Source organism: Heliangelus exortis, chromosome 3, assembly GCF_036169615.1.
Source record: "Heliangelus exortis chromosome 3, bHelExo1.hap1, whole genome shotgun sequence".
NCBI lineage: Eukaryota > Metazoa > Chordata > Aves > Apodiformes > Trochilidae > Heliangelus > Heliangelus exortis.
Window position 1 is genome coordinate 63,952,562 of NC_092424.1, and position 18,982 is coordinate 63,971,543.

The 18,982-nt window shown below is 40.6% G+C and overlaps 1 protein-coding gene across 1 annotated transcript; it reads left to right on the forward strand.

Annotated features, from left to right (window-relative positions):
• The first annotated feature begins 1,741 nt into the window (after positions 1-1,741).
• Positions 1,742-18,438, forward strand: SERINC1 (serine incorporator 1). Its single transcript, XM_071741045.1, has 10 exons — positions 1,742-2,061; positions 7,735-7,896; positions 9,209-9,402; positions 12,569-12,648; positions 12,835-12,972; positions 13,885-14,054; positions 14,184-14,274; positions 15,362-15,503; positions 15,610-15,840; positions 16,823-18,438. Exons 1-10 carry the CDS (start codon positions 2,023-2,025, stop codon positions 16,959-16,961), a joined length of 1,386 nt encoding a protein of 461 aa, XP_071597146.1. The 5' UTR covers positions 1,742-2,022; the 3' UTR covers positions 16,962-18,438.
• Positions 18,439-18,982: the final 544 nt, after the last annotated feature.

Genomic DNA, 18,982 nt, shown 5'->3' on the forward strand with positions numbered 1-18,982 from the left:
GGAGGAATGAACTCTCCTTTAAAGAGATTATGAATTCGCCACACAAAGCCAGCCACAGACTGAGCTCTGAGCTAAGGCTGAGCCTGCAAGACCTCCTGGCTTTTGTGGTGGTGCTATGTAAATGAACACAGCACACTTCACTGACTCAAATTAGTGATCAACAAGAAAAAGCCATCATTAAGAATTACTGTTGTGGATCTCCTGGCCAAACTGGGAGCCCAACATTTTTCCCCCCCCTGTGCCCTCCAGTTATCCTGAGTAGACACAGGTACCAAATTCTAATTCAACACCAACCCCAGCCTGACTCTCCAGTAATAAAAAGCAGGATAGCAGCACTCGCTCCCTTCCTCTCCTTGTGTCTTTTCTCCTCCTTGCTGCAGCTCCAAATCCACTTCCACCACCCTGCCCAACACAGGGGAAGGTCCCAGTGGGCTGCTTTGAGCCTTGCAGGGGAGATGGCTCAGGTTCAGACCTCAGAGCTCACCCACCCCCCACAGCTGCCTCACTGCAGGACTAAAAGGTGCTGACCAGTAACAGGCCACACGGAGCAGATGCACCCCAGCACCCATCTCCCACCCTCAAGTACCTCCACATTTTTACTTTTTACCCATATTTTCAAAAATATTCTTAACCTTTCGGTAGGGACAAGTATGCAGCATTTTATTTCATTTCAGCACTGTCTAGTAATTGTGTGCTTACCTTTCAAACTAAGAGCTACAATTTCTTTGTTAATTATTCCCATTCCCTTTTTTTTATTACTGGACAGCAACCGCAGCCGTAAACCTTCAGGCTGCAAAAGTTCTTCCCAAGGTTGTTCCTCCTCCCTATTTGATTTTAATTTTTAAAATAGGGTTGCCTCTAAAGTAAATTATAAATGACAGATTTAGTAAAGCTCACAGATCAGCCCAACCTGAGCAGTAGCTCAGTGTATAGTACCATAATTACTGTATATGTTAGTAAGAAGATAAACTTGTTAGAGTCAAAAATGTTCCTTAATTTGTAAAATTACAAATTACAGATTGTTTATTCAACATGAAACGTTCTGCCTCACACTGCTAAGTACTTTACTTAAAAATTCTATGTGCCTTCTTTTGAATATTAAAATACATTTAGCAAATTAAGTGGTTCCTTTTCAGCTGAGGCAGTATCCTTTGTGTTATTATGTATCATTAAAATGGAGATTTGCTGATCCTTGATTGCCCCATTATTTTGTAAAGATTTTTGAGGACTACTTTTTCTTTTGGGACTGTTTATTTTTCAGACTATGTTCACCTTCTACATAGCACCGCTATGCCAGCCAGGAGTTCCTGAAGGATCAACACTCATTGTAAGAAACATGGTCTCTAATGCCATTTGATGCCATTAAGATTTTGTATGGTTTTATATGATTTTTTTATGGGATGAAGCCTGTATGTTAGCATTGCTCAGGTAAGGAAGACCTCGACTACACGCAGCTCCATCCCACCAGCTCCCGGTGACATCTTTCCATCACCCCGTGCTCTCGGTACGCCTGGCAACCACAGCTCAACTCTTCCCCACTTCATATCTTTCCAACACATCATGGGAGGTGACACAAACGCGACAACAGCTCAGACACCCAGCGCCGGGCCGGGCCCCTCATCAGAAGCCGGAGGCCGCCGCTGAGGCTGTGGCAGAGGCAGGCGGGGTGGGGTGGGGCGAGGTGGGGTGGGGTGGGGTGGGCCGGGCCGGGCCGGGCCGGGCCGGGCCGGCACTCGCACCGCCCCTCCTCCTCTTGTCACACGCCCAGGGACAAGGCGCCCGGGCCCGCAGTAAGGCGGGGGTGGGGAACCGGGGGTGGGGAACCGGGGGTGGGGAACCGGGGGTGGGGAACCGCCATGGCTTCATCTCCCGCCGCCTCCTTTTTCTCCCTCCCTCCGGCAGTGACGTAGCCGCTGGCGTCACCGCAGCCGGAAGCTGCGTCATTAGCAGTAAACAAGCCCGTCGGGCCCCCGCGGCTGCCGCTCTTCCATCTTTGAGGAGCCGGAGAAGGCGCCGCGAACCATGGGGAGCGTCCTGGGTCTCTGCTCCGTGGCGAGCTGGGTAAGGCGGGAGGCGCGGTGGTTCCCTGCCCCTCGTTGCCCGTCGCGGGCCCGAAGCTGGCGGCCGGGTTCTGCGTATTCCCCCCCTTTCGCCACCACCCCGCCCTGGGCCTCGCCCGCCGCCTCCCCGGGCCTTTGTCTCGCAGGGGCGGCGGAGGCTGTGGCGCTGCCTTCCAGACGTCTCCGCCGCGGGGTAGCTGCGGGCCCCCTCCCCGCTCCACACGGGCATTCTCCGCCCCGAGCAGCCTCCTCCGGGGCAGGGCTCCTTTTCCGGCAGGCTGGGGCTGGGGCAGGTGGGCCCCGAGGCGCGTCCCCGACGTGGTTCCCTCCTCTTGGGGCTTCTCCCAGAGCTCCCCGAATAGCTGCCAAAGCCGTGTTCCGGGATCGCTTCTTGCTTATTGAGGCAGGCGGGCCTGCTGGTCACAGCTCAGTCTGTGTTACTGTGGGGGACGCGGCACTGTCGCCCCTCCCCAGGTCTGCAAAGGAATAAAAATCTAATTAAATGCTTAACGAAATTCAGCCTTTCTCTACGCAAAAGTGGGGCACGCGTGTTTCCTCGATCCTAGTGTTCATATTTATTTCTCTTTTCCTATGGCTTTGTCTTGAGAAGCTCCACCCTTCGTAGCATCTTTGTCTTACTGAGGCATCGTTTTCTCACTGCACAGCAGTCAGTGGTGATGTGTCATCGCCGTGCTGAGCATTGTCAGGTGCTTTTCCTTAATGGGAAGCAGTAGTTCGAGATGGTTTTAAAACTGCTAGCACTATGAAAAAAAACGTAGAAGTCGGTAGAGATCCTGCACGACAGTTCTCTGACAAGGCGTTTTTGTGTTATCCTTAAGTGAAATGTCTTTCCAAATCTTGTCCCAATGCAAATAGATACAGTTGGGTAGATTGGGACTCTTTAGACATTGGAATAAAAAATGTCAGTTGGGTTGTGGAAACCTTAATTTTCCATACCAAAAATACTATACCATTCTTGGATTAAGTGAAATAATGTATGTTTAAACAAGGTTTTACATACTCAGATTAATGGTCTTACAAAACCTTGTATTGATTCAAATTCCTGTCTTTTTTGCTATCAGTATATATGAACTTTGATTCCCTCTAGTAGAGCGTTATTTGAGACATGCTACTTCATGTTCTCTACAGATTCTATGAAATTATCATAGATGTGCTAAATCTGTATGAGCTGAGCTTCCGGGCTCTAAATAAGAGACTAGACTACTGGCAATATCCTGCTAATGAAGTACTTCCAGTGTTCGTTTTTCCTTAATTAACATTTTAAACACTGATGGGTAAACTGGTTAGAGTTTAATTACTAGCCGAATACAGCTAAGCTTAACATGTTTAAATATTGTCAAATGCTAACCAACAGTATAACTTCAGATTAAAATATTTGAGATAATACATGCTGTTTTCAAGTGCATAAGCAGCCTTTCTGATAACTGACTGATTTTGTAGGGCATGTATCCTTGCTCTTGGTTTTGAGTGTTTGGTTCTGTACAGAGGAATTCAGCTTATGATCTTTGATTAAATTTTTTACATGAGCAGCTAGTCTTGACTAAATCAAATTTACTCTGTGGATAAGTGACCTCCATCCCTTCCTTTAAGTGTCTAAATAAATCGGACTTCTGTTTTTTGTTCTTCCCCCGGTGTCTGTAAATTTGTTGATTTTCTTTCCACATATAAACCCCCAGCTAACGAGCATTGTATGATGGTCCTTAATAGAAGAAATATATGCTCATCTCTAAGGATATGTCAGTATACACACTTTTCATGGCTCTGAAAGGAAAGCACATTAGGAGGGTGAGATAGCAGGAAAACCGGATGTAGTGGTGTTGGTGCTAATGCTATGGCCAGGAAAGCCGCTGCTCTTTTGTTTGGCAGGACGCTGCTGCCGGCATTGCTTCGGCTGTGCAGCTTCTCTGCAAGGCCACGTGTGGTGCTGTGCCTTACAGAGCTGCTCTGGATACCTCAAGTCAGCATCTGGCCTCATACCTCTATTTCTTCTGGATTTTTTTGCGTGGCGTTCCTGCCTGTTGTAGCGCTGCCCGACTCTGGGCTGATCAGGCAATGTTTTGGTTTAGTGTTTTTAAGAGCAAAAATGAGCCTGTCAGAAATGGGGGGTGTGTTGGATGGCGGGGAGGCCTTAAGAAAGCTGTTGTCTCACCAAAAGTCTTCTGATCCTGGTGACCTAGATTGGCAGTGCGGTTTTCCCTCTGCTGGGTCTTGCCTCTGTTGCATTGTTCTCCAAAATAAATAGCTCAGCTGCTGCTTCCCTCACTATAATATCCTCTATCAAAGGCATGATCTTGATTGAATCAGTTTCTTTAAGCAGGGATAATGTAGCTAAAACCAGACTAGTCCCAGTGGGGAGCTTAGTGCTTTTGTGAATACTTAATTCAGTATATAATAGGCTAGTCAGTATCCCAGTAAGAAGATTACATTTTATAATAAAAACTTGTTCGGTGTGCATCAGGGGCAGTAACACTCAGCTTGCAGTGATTTTTATGGGGTTTTCTTCCTTGGGGTTTTCACACATCTTATGTGTGTGCTCCTGCTGCAATTTCCACTGCCCTAGAGAATGAAGTGAGTAGTTTAGCAGGCATGAATTAACTTGTGTGCACACCTGGCTGCTCCCAGAATAGGTGTGTGTCTTTTTTTTATTTTACCTCAGTAAACACCACAAAACTGCTTTTTTTTCTGAAAAATGTCCAGGGATTAGAATTGGCAGGTACAAAAGTTATTGGATGGCAATTGATTCAGTGCATGTTGTCCAGGCTTCATTATGGAAACAAGCTCAAAACCAATTGTAGAGTAACTTCTGTCTGTGACTAAGCTCAGTTTGACCTGGGGGAGTTAAGGTTTGATCTTGTAGGAATATCATACTATTGGTACTGTGGTATCTTTTGTAGGAGGCATGCACTGAACTTAGGAAGAAAGGGGCACAAACTGTCCTTGTTTCCTCTGCTGATGAACACAGCTTCCATGGGCTGAATGTTCTTTCCTTTCTGTTCTTTTTTAAGTCTGTTACTTGTTAAAAGTGTTTTTGCCAGTAGTGTAATATCATTTTATTAGAATGGTATGTATTTTGTCTTGTCTTGCCAAAACAAAAAGGGACTTGGACTGTAATGTGATTCCTTGTAGAAGTAGTCAACTTCTACAAGGTATAAATTATCAATAGATGTCTCTTGTTCAGAGATGTGCAAGCTTGCAGCTTTTAAGGATCAGCTGCTTGGGGGCGTAATGTTTTGAAAATCGGATTTGGAACTCAGACATTTAAAACATATTCCCTCATTTGGGGCATATTGTTTCCCCATGAGGGGGGCATGTTTGTCTTTATTTCAGCTGTTGTGAGCTTCTCATGTCTCTAGAAACATTTAGGATACATGCATTTTTCTGGGTTCTCTGTGATGCACTCAGGAGGAAGTTGCTTGAATTACTTAAGCTTTGAACAAATAATTTAACATGCAGATTCTCCAGAGAAGTGACTTTTATGCCAAACAGTTCTTGCACCAGGTTTTCTGCAGCAGACTCATGCCAAACTGTTTTTAAAGAGTCAAGCTTTTATTCAACAGTATCTTTAAAAATATTAATGCAGACAGGATCCTTCCAAGAAAGTAATTTATCGAGCAGAGAACAGGGAATATTCCTCACAAGAAAGGTTATTTGTTTGCATATAGGAATTGGTGTACAAGAGTATTATAGAATCCTCATGCATTCTGAGCCAATATTTGCTGTATAGTTCCTGCTTACAAAACAGAGATACAGTGTTTTGCAGTCACAGAACAGCCTTGGAGGATCAGATAGCTCAAAATTTCATGGGGAGGGAAGCCTAGATAAGGTGATCTTGCATCTTGAACACCTTCAGTGATGGGGTCTCTGCTGCATCCTTGGGGAGGTTTTTCTAGTGACTGATATCACTGTAAAATATTTCTTACATTGAGATGAAATCTCTGTTGGAAGCAATATGTTCATATTCTTTGTAGTGTAATGATATTGAGTGGAAGAGGAGGAGGAGGTGGTAAGAAAGCACAGTTGATGTCTTTTACATACTGAAGTAGCTACAGTGGGAATCTACTTAGTTTCACTTTTTTAGCAAGATAAATGTAATAGTGAAGCTTAATAATTTAAAAATGATTCTGTAGCATGGGGAGTGGAAAACCTTGGCACCTCTGTTCTTCAAAAGGAACATAGGTATGAAAAGAATACAAGGAAATTATTCAAAAGACCAGTTTGTGGGTCCACAGTGTAGGTTTGGTTGAACCTCTGAGAACAGATAGTCTGTGCCTTTTCCTGAGGGCTTCTCAGGAGGATGCTGAGAGTGCTGTGGCAGCCTGTCTTCTCTTGCCTGCAAACCCTGGGGCCTTCCAGTAGTGTCAGACTGCTGGCATTTTTGTTTGTCATATGACTAAACTTGTGAACTATTTCTGACACATGCCAGTTGTACTGGGTGATTGACATGCATTGGTCATGTGGCTGTGTAACTATTTGTGTTCTTATATATGACTTAATGAATGTCTTTGATCTGGTGATTAACACCTGTGGCACTTGTCCCATGGTGGAGGTGTCCCCATGTGTGAGAAACTGGGTTTTATTTTACCTCTGGTATCTTTGCCAGAGGTTGTGTGGTCTGTTGTAGCCTGGATAGGGCAGCACTTGGTAAAGTTGCCTTGGCTGAAAAATATATGGCCTTTCAGCTTAGCTCTTAACTGCTTAATAGGCTTTCCTGTGTTTTCTAGGCAAAATAATGTACTCGTAAATTAAAAAAAACAAACCAAAACCAACCAAAACATTAAGCCACATTGATTGTACCTTTCCTATTTTGGCTTATATTTATTTGTAGAACTTTACCCTTCTTTCACTTCTGGAATTGTCATTTAGCAAGGTAGAAGATTGCAAAGGGGTGAAACATTTCCTCCCTCCAATGAAATAGCACTGTATGCTTCCTTTCCTCCTCACAAGTTTCTGTTTGAGAACTAATTAAATACAGGTAATTTTTGTCCTGGTTCCCCCCCACCCCTTATAGTATTGCATTCCTGTCTACTTCTGCTGTTGGTAATTGGTTGCAATGGTGACGTGTGGGCTGTGTATTTGCTTTGTTCATGAGGTTTATAACTTTAATGTTGCATAAGTTAATTTTGCCAGCTAATAAATATACAGTAATTTGCCAACTAAGCTCTCGGCTATTTTACCTGTTTGTGCTCCAGTAATGTTTATGGCCCCAGAGAAGATTGTGGCCCAGCTCTGCCAGATACTGAAGGCACACCTAGGTGGCAGCTATGCTATTTTTTTTTTTTTTTTCTGCGCTGCATTTGTTTAATCTCTGCAGCTGTGGAAGGGAGGATGTAGCTGTTAACTGAAAGCAATCCTTGCATCTCATTTAGCTGAAATGAAATAAAATTTGAGAGAATAGATGATCCCAAATCCAGTCTTTATTTCCTCTGAATGGGTAAATGATTACTTTTGACACAGCACTAATTTCACTATGCAGTAGTGCATTGGGAAGTGCTGCCAAGATTAAGGGGCTCTGTAATGTGCTTCAGGGTCTGATGAGGTGTGTGTAGGATGTAATTTTCCATCATAACTTTTGATGATCTACACAGCCTGATTAAATATTGAAATCTAGTAAAGCAAAACTTTTAGAATAATATGTTTTGTGTCTCTCTGTCAGATCCCATGCTTGTGTGGAAGTGCCCCCTGCCTACTCTGCCGATGCTGCCCCAGTGGAAACAACTCCACCATAACTCGCCTGATTTATGCATTCTTTTTACTTCTTGGCGTGAGCGTTGCCTGTGTAATGTTAATACCAGGCATGGAAGAACAGCTGAAGAAGGTCAGGTTACTTCTTTACTAACATAATCGGTTGAACAGCTGTCACAGAAAATTGTAAATGACATCTTGAAAGCGTGAATTTTATTTGGAAGTATGTAATTGTGCTGCCAGCTGTGCTTCACAGTCACTGTTAATTTGACTGTAGATCAAATAGACAGATCTTAGGACTGTCACTGCATGGATGAAAAGAACTATTCAGAAATAAAGCTACACCTCTTCATGAATAGTTCGGAGTGGGGAAAAAAATATGTCAAACAAGAACATGTAATTTATGCATGTTTAAAGTATATTATTTAAATGCTTGGATTTGTGGTAGTTGATGGATTTTTGTTTCTGTTAATAAAAAAATTACGACTTAAGGTCCTCTAGCTTCATTGTGCTGTACCATTTACAATTTAATTTTAAAGCCAGAAAATGCATAACTTTTTTTTTCCACTAATGATAGCATATTTTTCACCAAGGAAATTTGGGAGCAGTTATAGAATTTTAGAATTTTAAAGTTTATTACGTATATGAAGATAAAATACTGCATGTGAAATTAGAATTTGGGAGAGTTTATAGGTTCACTGAACTTGGTTCCATATGCTTCGGTTCTGTTAGTCTTTTTTTTTTTTTTTTTTCTAGGAGATAGTAATTTCTGTTAGGCATGCTTGTGATTTTCTCCACCCCAAATGATTAATCTGTAAATGTATAATTCAGTGTGGCCTTGTAAGCACAGTTCAGTGAGGGCCATGTTAGTCACCAAGAAAGAAAATTGTAGCCTTCCACAGTATGATTTGACTTCAGAAAGATCTAACTCATGTTCTAGTAGTGACTAGAAAGCATATTCTCAGCTTTTTCATATGGAACTTAGTGATAGTTGTAATTGATGTTAATGCTGTTTTTTGAGAGGAGGTTTTTGCTTTTTTAAAGAGGTATAAGCAGGCTGCCTCCTCCTAGTAATGTCATGATACGAAATCTCAAACTAACTTTATTGTAGCCCAGATCTCTTATTTATCTCCTGATAAAGATCAACATATGAAAACTGCATTTCTTTGAGAAGTTCTGAAATTGCTAACATCCCCCACCCATTAGTAAGATTCTGTTTCTTTTTGTTTAGAATTTGCCTCTGCAGAATTTTTTTCTTTGAATGTATTTTATATTATGGTTGGTCTGTAACTAACAATAGAGATGTTCAGTATCATGTTTTCTAGCAATGTCAATAATAGCATAATGTTACAATGCTAATGAATTGTATCTTAATAAATTGCTAGTACATATTTACTCACAGGAGGCCTTTTACAGATCACTGAAGTATCTTGCATTTTTCACAGATTCCTGGATTTTGTGACGGAGGAATGGGAACAAGTATTCCTGGTGTGCATGGCCATGTGAATTGTGATGTACTAGTTGGTTACAAAGCTGTGTACCGTGTGTGCTTTGGTATGGCCATGTTCTTCCTTCTCTTCTCCTTACTGATGATCAAAGTCAAGAGCAGCAATGACCCAAGAGCAGCAGTGCACAATGGGTAAGATGCAGACATAAGAACTGAGATGGATGATATGATAGTGTGTGCATGTGAGATATACAGCTACAGAAAGTAAAACCTGTGCTTGGGCATGTTACTCAAATTTACTGATCCATGAACAAAATGATTCAGAGTATCTGGAGGAGTGCTGTTGCAGTAGAGGGCATTCAAAGTTATTAGAGTTCTTAGACTTGGCAGATTAATTTTTGTAAGAGGAAGAGATACCCATGGCTGTCACTTCTCAGAGCCTGAACTATGACAATGGATAATCTATCCAGAGGTTTCCCAAGATTAGAGGTTCTGCTTTTGTCCAAAGATTGCAAAATTCAGAGATGAATAATGGTACTAAGCTTCGTTCCACTGAGATTTTTTTTCAGTGAACAGATTCAAAAGCCTCATCTATCTTCTAGGAATTACATTCCTCTTAAAGTTGACATTCTAATGGCTTGCTCTTTTCTGAACAGTTTTATTTTAAAGCTTGTAACAGCTATATCAGTTGATATAGATATATAATCACGGAGTTGCCATGGTTGGAAAAGACATTTATCTCTTCTCCCTCTGCTATCTTTTCTTCCATCTCCTTTCTGCATAGAGTTATGTATTTAGTTTCTGAGCTTCCCAGTAAATTTTTTTTTTATTGTATTTCATTGTAGTTAGAATTATCAGAGAGGAGGTAACAGTGGAATTTCAGCTTGCAGGTTGACTCAAGTGGTCAGCCATGCTCAGTCTGTGTGTAATGTAGCTTCTTGAAATAGATGTAAATTTTTGTAATAGGGCATGGCACTAAAAAGCATAAACCATTTATGGTACTTAGTCTTGGTGGTCATAGTGGTTGCTTAGACTACTGCTTTTTCAAGGCGATTATATTTAAAAAGCTATGAATAGCTAAGCCATAAAAATTAAAAATTCATTTTATTTTTTAAATCAGTGTAATAAGACTAAGTATTTCTAGCTTAAAATGAGAAAATTTCAAATGATTTCTGTAGGGGAAAAGAAAATATGACAGCAGAATATTGCTTTGTTTACTACTTTTGTTTGTTTTGATCTGAGGAAAAAAACCCAACAAAACAAGGAAGAAGACTGGGTGCACTGTTTAGGTGTATTAGCTGCAGTAATTCAGCTCAGCCTTTCCCTCCACGCTGCTTTGTTCAGAAGAACATATTACAAGAAAAAATAAAATTATTCTGGAATATATATCAAGACTTTGTGTTTTTTTACAATAGAAGACACTTTTTACATGATATGGAGTCTTTTTTTTCATAGAACCGCTTCTTAAGTGTTTGGTATCTTCTTCATACTCTTACCTGGAGTTTTGCTCTCCAGTACAAATTTTGGTCCTATTTATACAACCCATGGGAGTTTAAGCCAATCCAGTATCAGCACTAGGATGAAAGGAAGAAGGATACTCATTAACTGTTACTGGTGAAATAGCTAATAATGGTACTTCCAACACTTCAGTGTATGCATTACAGGTAGCTTTATGAAAACCAGGGCTTTTGATTTTTGAAATGAAATGTGTCTTTGGTTGTACTTTGCAACATAATCTTCCTGTCAGCAGTTTGAAATACTCAGAACAGTAGGGTTTCCCATCTGTGCATACTAACTTTTTCATACTTGTATGCAAGTTAAATCAAATAAGGCAGTCCAGTGCCAATGATAACCTTCCTGGCATTTGTAACAGCAGTCAGAATAGTTACTTGCCACAGGTTAAGAAAAATAACAGGAAAAAACCAGTTGTAATATTTTCACAGGATTATTACTGACTACTACTGTCAGCTGCCACACACTTTGTATAGGTAGAGGTGATATCCCCAGAGAGTGTGTAATTAGAGATGAAATTTATGCAACCTTGAACCTATTCTTATTTCTAGAATAGAGAATGACATTGATTAAAAAAATAAATTCCTCATGTGGATTAAAAAGATCATTTTAGTGAGGTATATATTACACAGTAAATGTTAAAGGTTAATTCTGCTTTCAAACTGGGTTTTGTCGCTTTTTATATTCCAATGAGTTAGTCCATTTTTTCCATGTTCTGCACTTTTGTAATATCAAATAGTTCCTCTCCCCACAACTGGAATTTACTCTTCTGGTCACTGTCACCTGATTGTAAGAGCCAGGAAGAGAGATGAAACTTTTCAAAGTATGGGGAAAAAATGGGATGGGATAGAAAACTTGAAAACCATGGAAGTGTTTGACACTGCAGAGGTGCAGTACACGTTTTTGTGCTATATACTGTTCTGAGGTACATGTAGATGGCACTGTGCTTATTTTTGGATCTGCCTGTCACTGTAATCAGAAAAGAAGTCTTCATAGTTTTGTTGGCATAACTTTTTGATTTGAAGTCCCCTGTGCAGGGTATATTTGTACACAGTTTGTTCTTGGGGTGAATTTGGTGAGTGGTGGAAGATAGTTCCTTGTCTGCTTTGTAGGAAACATCTGATCTGTTTTGTTTCTCCATAGGTGTCTTTGTTTTACTGGAAAAATTATCCAATTTTGCTGTACTAGAGCGAGGACTTCAAACTTGCTTGTGCCCTTTCTCTAGAGGATAAATCCTTTGCTTTTGTAGTTATGATGAATTATCTCTGGATGTAGGCCTGAAGAGTCTGAAGTTAGGTGGTTAGAATCCAGTCTTTGTGCATTTCCTGCGTTATGGAAATGAATCAAACTGGTGGAGAATTCCAGCATAATGTTTCCTGTTGTTGTAGGCACAAACCAGCTTTTCTACTTCTTTGGTTTTGATACTAAGAACAGAGAGGGTTGTGATTTTGATTATTTTTAACTTTTTTTCTGGTGTGCATGCAGTTCAGTGATCTCAGCTGTAGTTTAAAACCTTCTTAAGAAATAAAACCCATCAAACCTTAGTTATATTCCACCTGAGCTTCATTTGTAATATATCAGTGAGATATCTCTGAGAGATGTGTCAAACTCTGTGTCAGTCTAGCACAGTTTAAAAATAACTTGCTGGAAAACAAGGATCTTGGATAGATAAAATAACACTTTTATCCTACTTCAAAAGAAGTAAATTAAGAATGAGTGAATTTAAAAAACAACTAAGGTTGTGCATTTTGCATACTTTTGTGTTTTTGTGAATTAGATCAGACTTGAGTTGCCTGATTCTTATGTTGTGGTTTTTTGTTTTTTTTTTTTTTTAATTTCCCTTTAGATTCTGGTTCTTTAAATTTGCAACAGCAGTTGCAATTAGTGTTGGAGCATTCTTCATACCAGAGGGACCCTTTACAACTGGTAAGGGGATATTGTTTCCCACTGCATCATGGTGCAATCATGACTGGTTTTAAACCTTCAATGCATGCTGATGTGTCTCAGGTTTTTATTGTAGCTGTGTAACTATAGCACTGCCCTGTGCTTAGAGGTATTAAGACAGGTTGGTAAATTATCTGTGGTTCTGAACTGGTTTTATTTCTCTTTTAGTGTGGTTTTACGTAGGGATGGCTGGCGCATTCTGCTTTATTCTTATTCAGCTGGTCCTGCTTATTGATTTCGCCCACTCCTGGAATGAATCTTGGGTTGAGAAAATGGAGGAAGGAAACTCAAGATGCTGGTATGCAGGTAAAGGACTATTAAAATGAAGCTTTAAATTTAATTCTACATTATGTTAAATTCTTCACTAAGTAATGCATTTTACCAGAGTGCAGAAGAGCTACATTGTCAGTAAGTATTATTTTTTCAGGTGGTGTGGTTCAGCTCCATTGTCACCGTTCTTTTGAAGTCAAGTTCAGTAAGGAGAGGGGTGGGGAGAGGTGCAGCAGCCTGAGTAACAAGATCTAATTCTTGGGAGCAGGGCATCAGTTTATGATGACAGAGAAGCATCAAATGTATGGGTTTGGGTTTTATTTTGGCCACAGGCTTCATTACACTGTAGAGCTTCTTAAAAATGAATTAGCCTTTTACTGTTTCATGTTGAGCATAAGTGCCTCAAATAATTGTTTGTTCTTTCTCTCTGTTAGTTGTCATTCTTCAAAGGTATATGCTGAGTGAAAGGCTGAGGTAGTGAAGGAGAGTTCAAGTTATTTCACTGGATAAATGATAGGTTAATTTTAAAAAAGCATTTCAGATGGGATAATTTAGGGTGTTTTAAAGAGAGCGCAGTCTGTGTAGTGGCTATTGCACTCTTTAATGTTTTTAATAAGATGTAATTTGGAAATAGGATTTTGTTTCTCTTTCTGTTGGAGAAGTAGTTTGACAATTTATTTTTTAAGCTCTTAGTCGAAGTGTTTGTGTTATGTATTAATGAACTGGAATGTGTTGATTCATACTTGCTCTTCTTGTTTGCTCTTAGAATACTAGAGAATCAAGTATGTATGGCTTTAGGTTTCCCATTTATTGTGTTCTTTCTTTTTAGCACCTCAGTATTAAGAGGAACTTGTATACCATATCCAAAAATAGTAATCATGCAATATTATCTGCATTAATATTCTGCCTTATTAGCCAATTTAACTCTGTTTTTCTTTCTTTTCACAGCTCTGCTGTCTGCTACAGCTGTCAATTATCTGCTGTCTCTGGTAGCCATTGTCTTGTTTTATGTTTATTACACACATCCAGAAGGTTGTTCTGAAAACAAGACATTTATCAGTGTTAATATGCTGCTGTGTATTGGTGCTTCTATAATGTCAATTCTGCCAAGGATTCAGGTATAATTTTGATCCCATTATCTTCTGGCTTTCTTTCTATTTCTGTGTTAAGAGTTCCAGAAACCTCTAGTGTAACCATGCCTGAGATCTTCTAATTGTCTGACTTTGCTCTTTCATGACTACTTACAGGAGTCTCAGCCAAGATCTGGTTTGCTGCAGTCTTCTGTGATCACTATTTATACAATGTATTTGACCTGGTCAGCTATGACCAATGAACCAGGTAAGTGTAGTAGCAGTATATGCCTTTTTGGGTAGCTGGTTCAGCAGTAAATTGTCTTCACCTGTTTGCAAGGCAACATGAAAATGAGGTACTGCAATGCTTGCAAATTGGAGGTAGGACTTAATAGTTTGTGTTCTCTCCTGTAACCACAACTTTCTGTAAAAATGCCAAAGAAATAGTTCTTCCAAAGATAATGTGCTTTTTATTTGCACTTACATTTATCATGTGGAAGAATTTCTGCCCATTGGCAAGATTGCTATATTCTAAAGCTTAAATTTTGCAGAGTACTACAATTCTGCCAAGATGTATGGAAGGTTCATCTCCCTACCAAATTTCTTATCTGGTGTCTGAGAAGCTAGTGATTGTTTTTCCTAACTGAGAATTTAAAAAAAAAAAAAAAAGTATCAATGTTTTCAGTGTTTTTTTTTCTGAAAATAACTGAGCATCTTTTTCATTAGAAATTCAGTTCATTGAAATAAACTGCCAAATACTGATTTTTCATGTTTTAATTGGGTCTCTGCCCTTTTGGTATTAATTACAGATGATCTGATCTGTAACACTGTACATACTAGCCATATGGAATTACTGCTGTAATTGCAGGGAAATAAGTTTGTCTGCTACTTTTCAGCTGTTTCATTTATGTTACCTGTGGATGCTGTGGGTTGGGAGCTGTTGATAATATGCAGCTGACTTTGTAGCATTCTTTCCCAACTTTGAGGTGACTGTAGTAACCCATCTATAGACTGTCAAGCTTGTTTTCTAGTGGTAGAACTTTGACAGCTTAATATGCAGAGCATTTTGATGTTGTTGCATCTGGTTATATGAAATGGATCAGTAAAGCAGTTGATGCATATCTTCTATCAGTTGAGAATCCTTTATCTGCTCAGAGACAGTGTTTTTACCACATATTGTAATTTGCCAACTCTAGAGAGACTCATTAGGCTAAAATTAGATTAAAAGATTTTTTTACTTCAAGACTGTCACAGACACAAAGTTCCTTTCTATTACTGAGCACTCAGTGTGGAAATGTACTATTAAATATTCTGTGGTTGGTTTTATGTAAGTTCTAATGTAATTTCCTCCACAGATAGGCGCTGTAATCCAAGTCTGCTGAGCATCATTGGTTACAATAACACCATCGTTCCGACCCAAGGTCAGGTAGTTCAGTGGTGGGATGCACAAGGAATTGTAGGACTGGTTTTGTTTTTGCTGTGTGTTCTCTATTCAAGGTAAGATTCCTCTAAAAAAATTCTACTAGCTTATTACTTGTCAGTGTCAGATACTAAATTTGATTTATTTGGCTAACTCTCCTGAGTCCTTCCCTGTTAAATACAGCATCCGAACATCCAACAACAGCCAAGTTAACAAACTGATGCTGACCAGTGATGAATCAACACTGATAGAGGATGGAATGCCAAGGAGTGATGGCTCCCTTGATGATGGAGATGATGTTCACCGAGCCATAGATAACGAGAGGGATGGAGTTACTTACAGTTACTCCTTCTTTCATTTCATGCTTTTCCTGGCATCACTTTATATCATGATGACGCTTACCAACTGGTACAGGTATTTACACTTGATAATGTGTTAGCCTCTTCTGTCATTATTGGCATATCTGTTGCTGGACAAGGAGGCTTAAGTTGTGTGCTATGAGGAGTGGGTTCTGACATCTCAAGAGAAGTGTATTGTTTGGTTTGTACTAAATTAATTGTATTTGAAAATTGGAGTAGCCAACCTTGTTTCCAAGCGCCTAATGTGTTTTCTTATGGTTCACTGGGCTGCTGAGCTATGGCATGTTCAAGTGAACAGCACACCCTTAAATTTTGTGACAACTAAAAGTAGGTAAATGCCAGGCCAGTGTGAGGTATGGAGAGCTGGAGAAAGGACAGGTAGGACATATTATATCAGCAGAGAGAGGGAGGTGATCTGTCCCATCTACTCAGCCCTGGTGACTCCACAGCTGGAGTCCTTGGTTCTGCAGTACAAGGGAGACACGGACAGACTGGAGAGAGTCCATCAGAGAGCCACAAAGGTTATGTAAGGACTGGAGCATCTGTCATAGAAGGAGAGGCTGAGGGAGCTGGGACTGTGCAGCCTGGAGAAGGGAAGGCTCAGGGGAATGTTACTATTAATGTGTATAAATACCTGAAGGGAGGGTATAAAGAGGATGGAGTGAGCTTGTTTTAGCAGTGCCCAGGGACAGAAGCAGAGGCAATGTGCATGAACTGGAACACAGGAGGTTCCCTCTGAACATCAGGAAACACATTTTCATTGTAAAAGCATTGACACGTTTCTCAGGGAGGCTGGGGAGACTGTCAAAAGCCATCTGGGCATAGTCCTGGGCAACTGGCCGCAGTGGTCCTGCTTGAGCAGGAGGTTGGTCCAGATGACCTCCAGAGGTCCCTGCCAACGCCAGCCATTCTGTGAGGAGGTTTGTACTGAAAACAATCTGTTGTGAAAGCATCGTTGAAGAGTGGCTTACTACAAAAGTATGTCATACTGGAACAGGAATTGCAACTTACCTTCTTTCTTTTCCTTTTTTTCCCAGTCCGGATTCTTCTTACGAGACGATGACCAGCAAGTGGCCATCTGTCTGGGTGAAGATATCGTCCAGCTGGATCGGGATCGTGCTGTACGTGTGGACTCTGGTTGCTCCGCTGGTTCTTACAAACCGTGACTTTGACTAAGCTGTGAGAGCAGTCTCTTGGGAGATCATGTTAAGCTTCATCATGTCTTTGAAACAAAACTATGTTACAGATAATAGTGCAGTTGTAAATATGTGCCTGTGTGTGTGCTATCCATGTAGTATACCCTGCTTTATTCTGCATGATTACCTTCAATCACGTCTTCTGTCATTTCACTAAATGACTTTTTCTAGCTGAGCTCAGTGACAGTTGTTATAATGAGACACTTTTCATAGGATTTCTCCTAGATTGAGTGCTTTGGGAGCATTAGATGTAAGACCAAGAGCTTTTGGAATTAGTGTTTTTCCCTCATTTGCATTAAATAATTGTATGAAAAAAAAGTGCAAGTGTTAATTAGGGTAAAAAACAGTATTAGATCAGTCCTTGCAAGCAAAGGAGGGGCAGCCTTTCATAATCCCTGTTGCCTTGATTCCAAAGTCAGTCTTGAGGAAGCATCGTTAGACTCAATTGTTGGAGGTTACTGGACATCTTGCAGCATTTTGACATTACCAGGCTGACCTCCTCCCATCCCTTCAGTGATACCTTCAGAACAGGTGTCAAATGAGGACACTTGCACCCGGAGCTGCAGAGGAGCTGATGCCCTTCTTGGTGCACTTGGGTCCCATGTGTCCCTTTGCAGAGAGGACAAGACTCCCTAGGGAAAACCATCCTGGTGTCAGATGCCCAGAAGCATGTTTTTAAGGCACCTGTTTACAGTATGCACTTATGTATTATTATTTTTTAAAAAGTAGTTTAAATGGGATAGTTGTGCTGTAATTTATTGCTGTTTTGTGTGCCACTTTCTTTCTTGGCTAAGCTACAATCACAGAGTTTGCAAGGAGCAAAGTGGTGTAAGGTATGTAAAACCCTCAGTGGAAATTTTTTAGTATTGGGGTTAAAAAAGCAAAAGGAGCACAAAATGATGGTAGTTAAAAGGCTTGCATTAACTGAGGCTTCAACTAAAGTGTTTCCTAGTGGATTTGGGGCTCTAAATTTTGAAGTTCTTTAATTTGGGTATTTTGCTTGTCCATTGCTAGAGATGGACTGGACTTGAGCCTAGGAAGTCTAAATCTAGGCATGAGGTAAGACATTAATCTGTTTGATTGAAGTACTTTATAGCTCCTGGGCAGGTATGAAACCTTAAATGCTTTTGTGCTTGCTGCCCTGTAACTGAAGTACATAAGCTGCATTATTTATATCTCTGCTGCTTGCTACACCTTGAACTAGAGCAGCCTGACCAGGAGTGACCGTAGAACCTTCAGCAGATGTTATGCTGATTTGTTACTGTGGTGTTAATGCTGTTCCTTCCTGTTGCTAATTACTCTCTAAGCTTTTTATTTTAAATCTGCACCTAAACACTGACATTTACTGCAAAAGTCTGATGTGTCAGTCAAAACTTTAGATGGTAATGGAAGGATTAGTAAAAGCTTGTAATAATTTGGAATATGTTATTACCTTATAATAAATAAATTTGGATGAAGATGTCCTGTGACTTTTTGTCTTGTATTCTTGCCAGATGGGGATAACCTGTGGTTTTGTGTTGTGCTCTCACCTGTTCCCCAGATGCTTTATAGTGCTGGCCACCTGAGAAGGGAGAACTCAGTGTTGCCAAGGTACTGCTGGTGAGGCAGGCATTTCCTCACTCCTTAGGAGAGCATGTTACCTTCTGCTAAGTTTTCAGGCAGTTCTCTGTGCCCTGTGCAGCCATCTCTTTGGAAACATAAACATGCTGCACACTTGGAAATGCAGTGCTCTTCATCAGTACTGCTTTGTATTGCACCGGTCTTGTGTTCGGTTAAGACTGATCACCAGTTTTGATACAGATCTTTTCTTGACTGAAACATCTTACACACTGGAGCTTCTCAAAACTCACTGTCTACAGAGGGCAGCAAACTTCTTCCATTTTCAGAGAAGGTTTAACTTACTGTTTGTATTAAATCAGGAGCTCAGGGTGAGATGACTGAGTGGAAAGTGTGGCAGCTGCTGCGGTAACCTCTCTGCCTGCAGCCATGTAATGCAAGTTC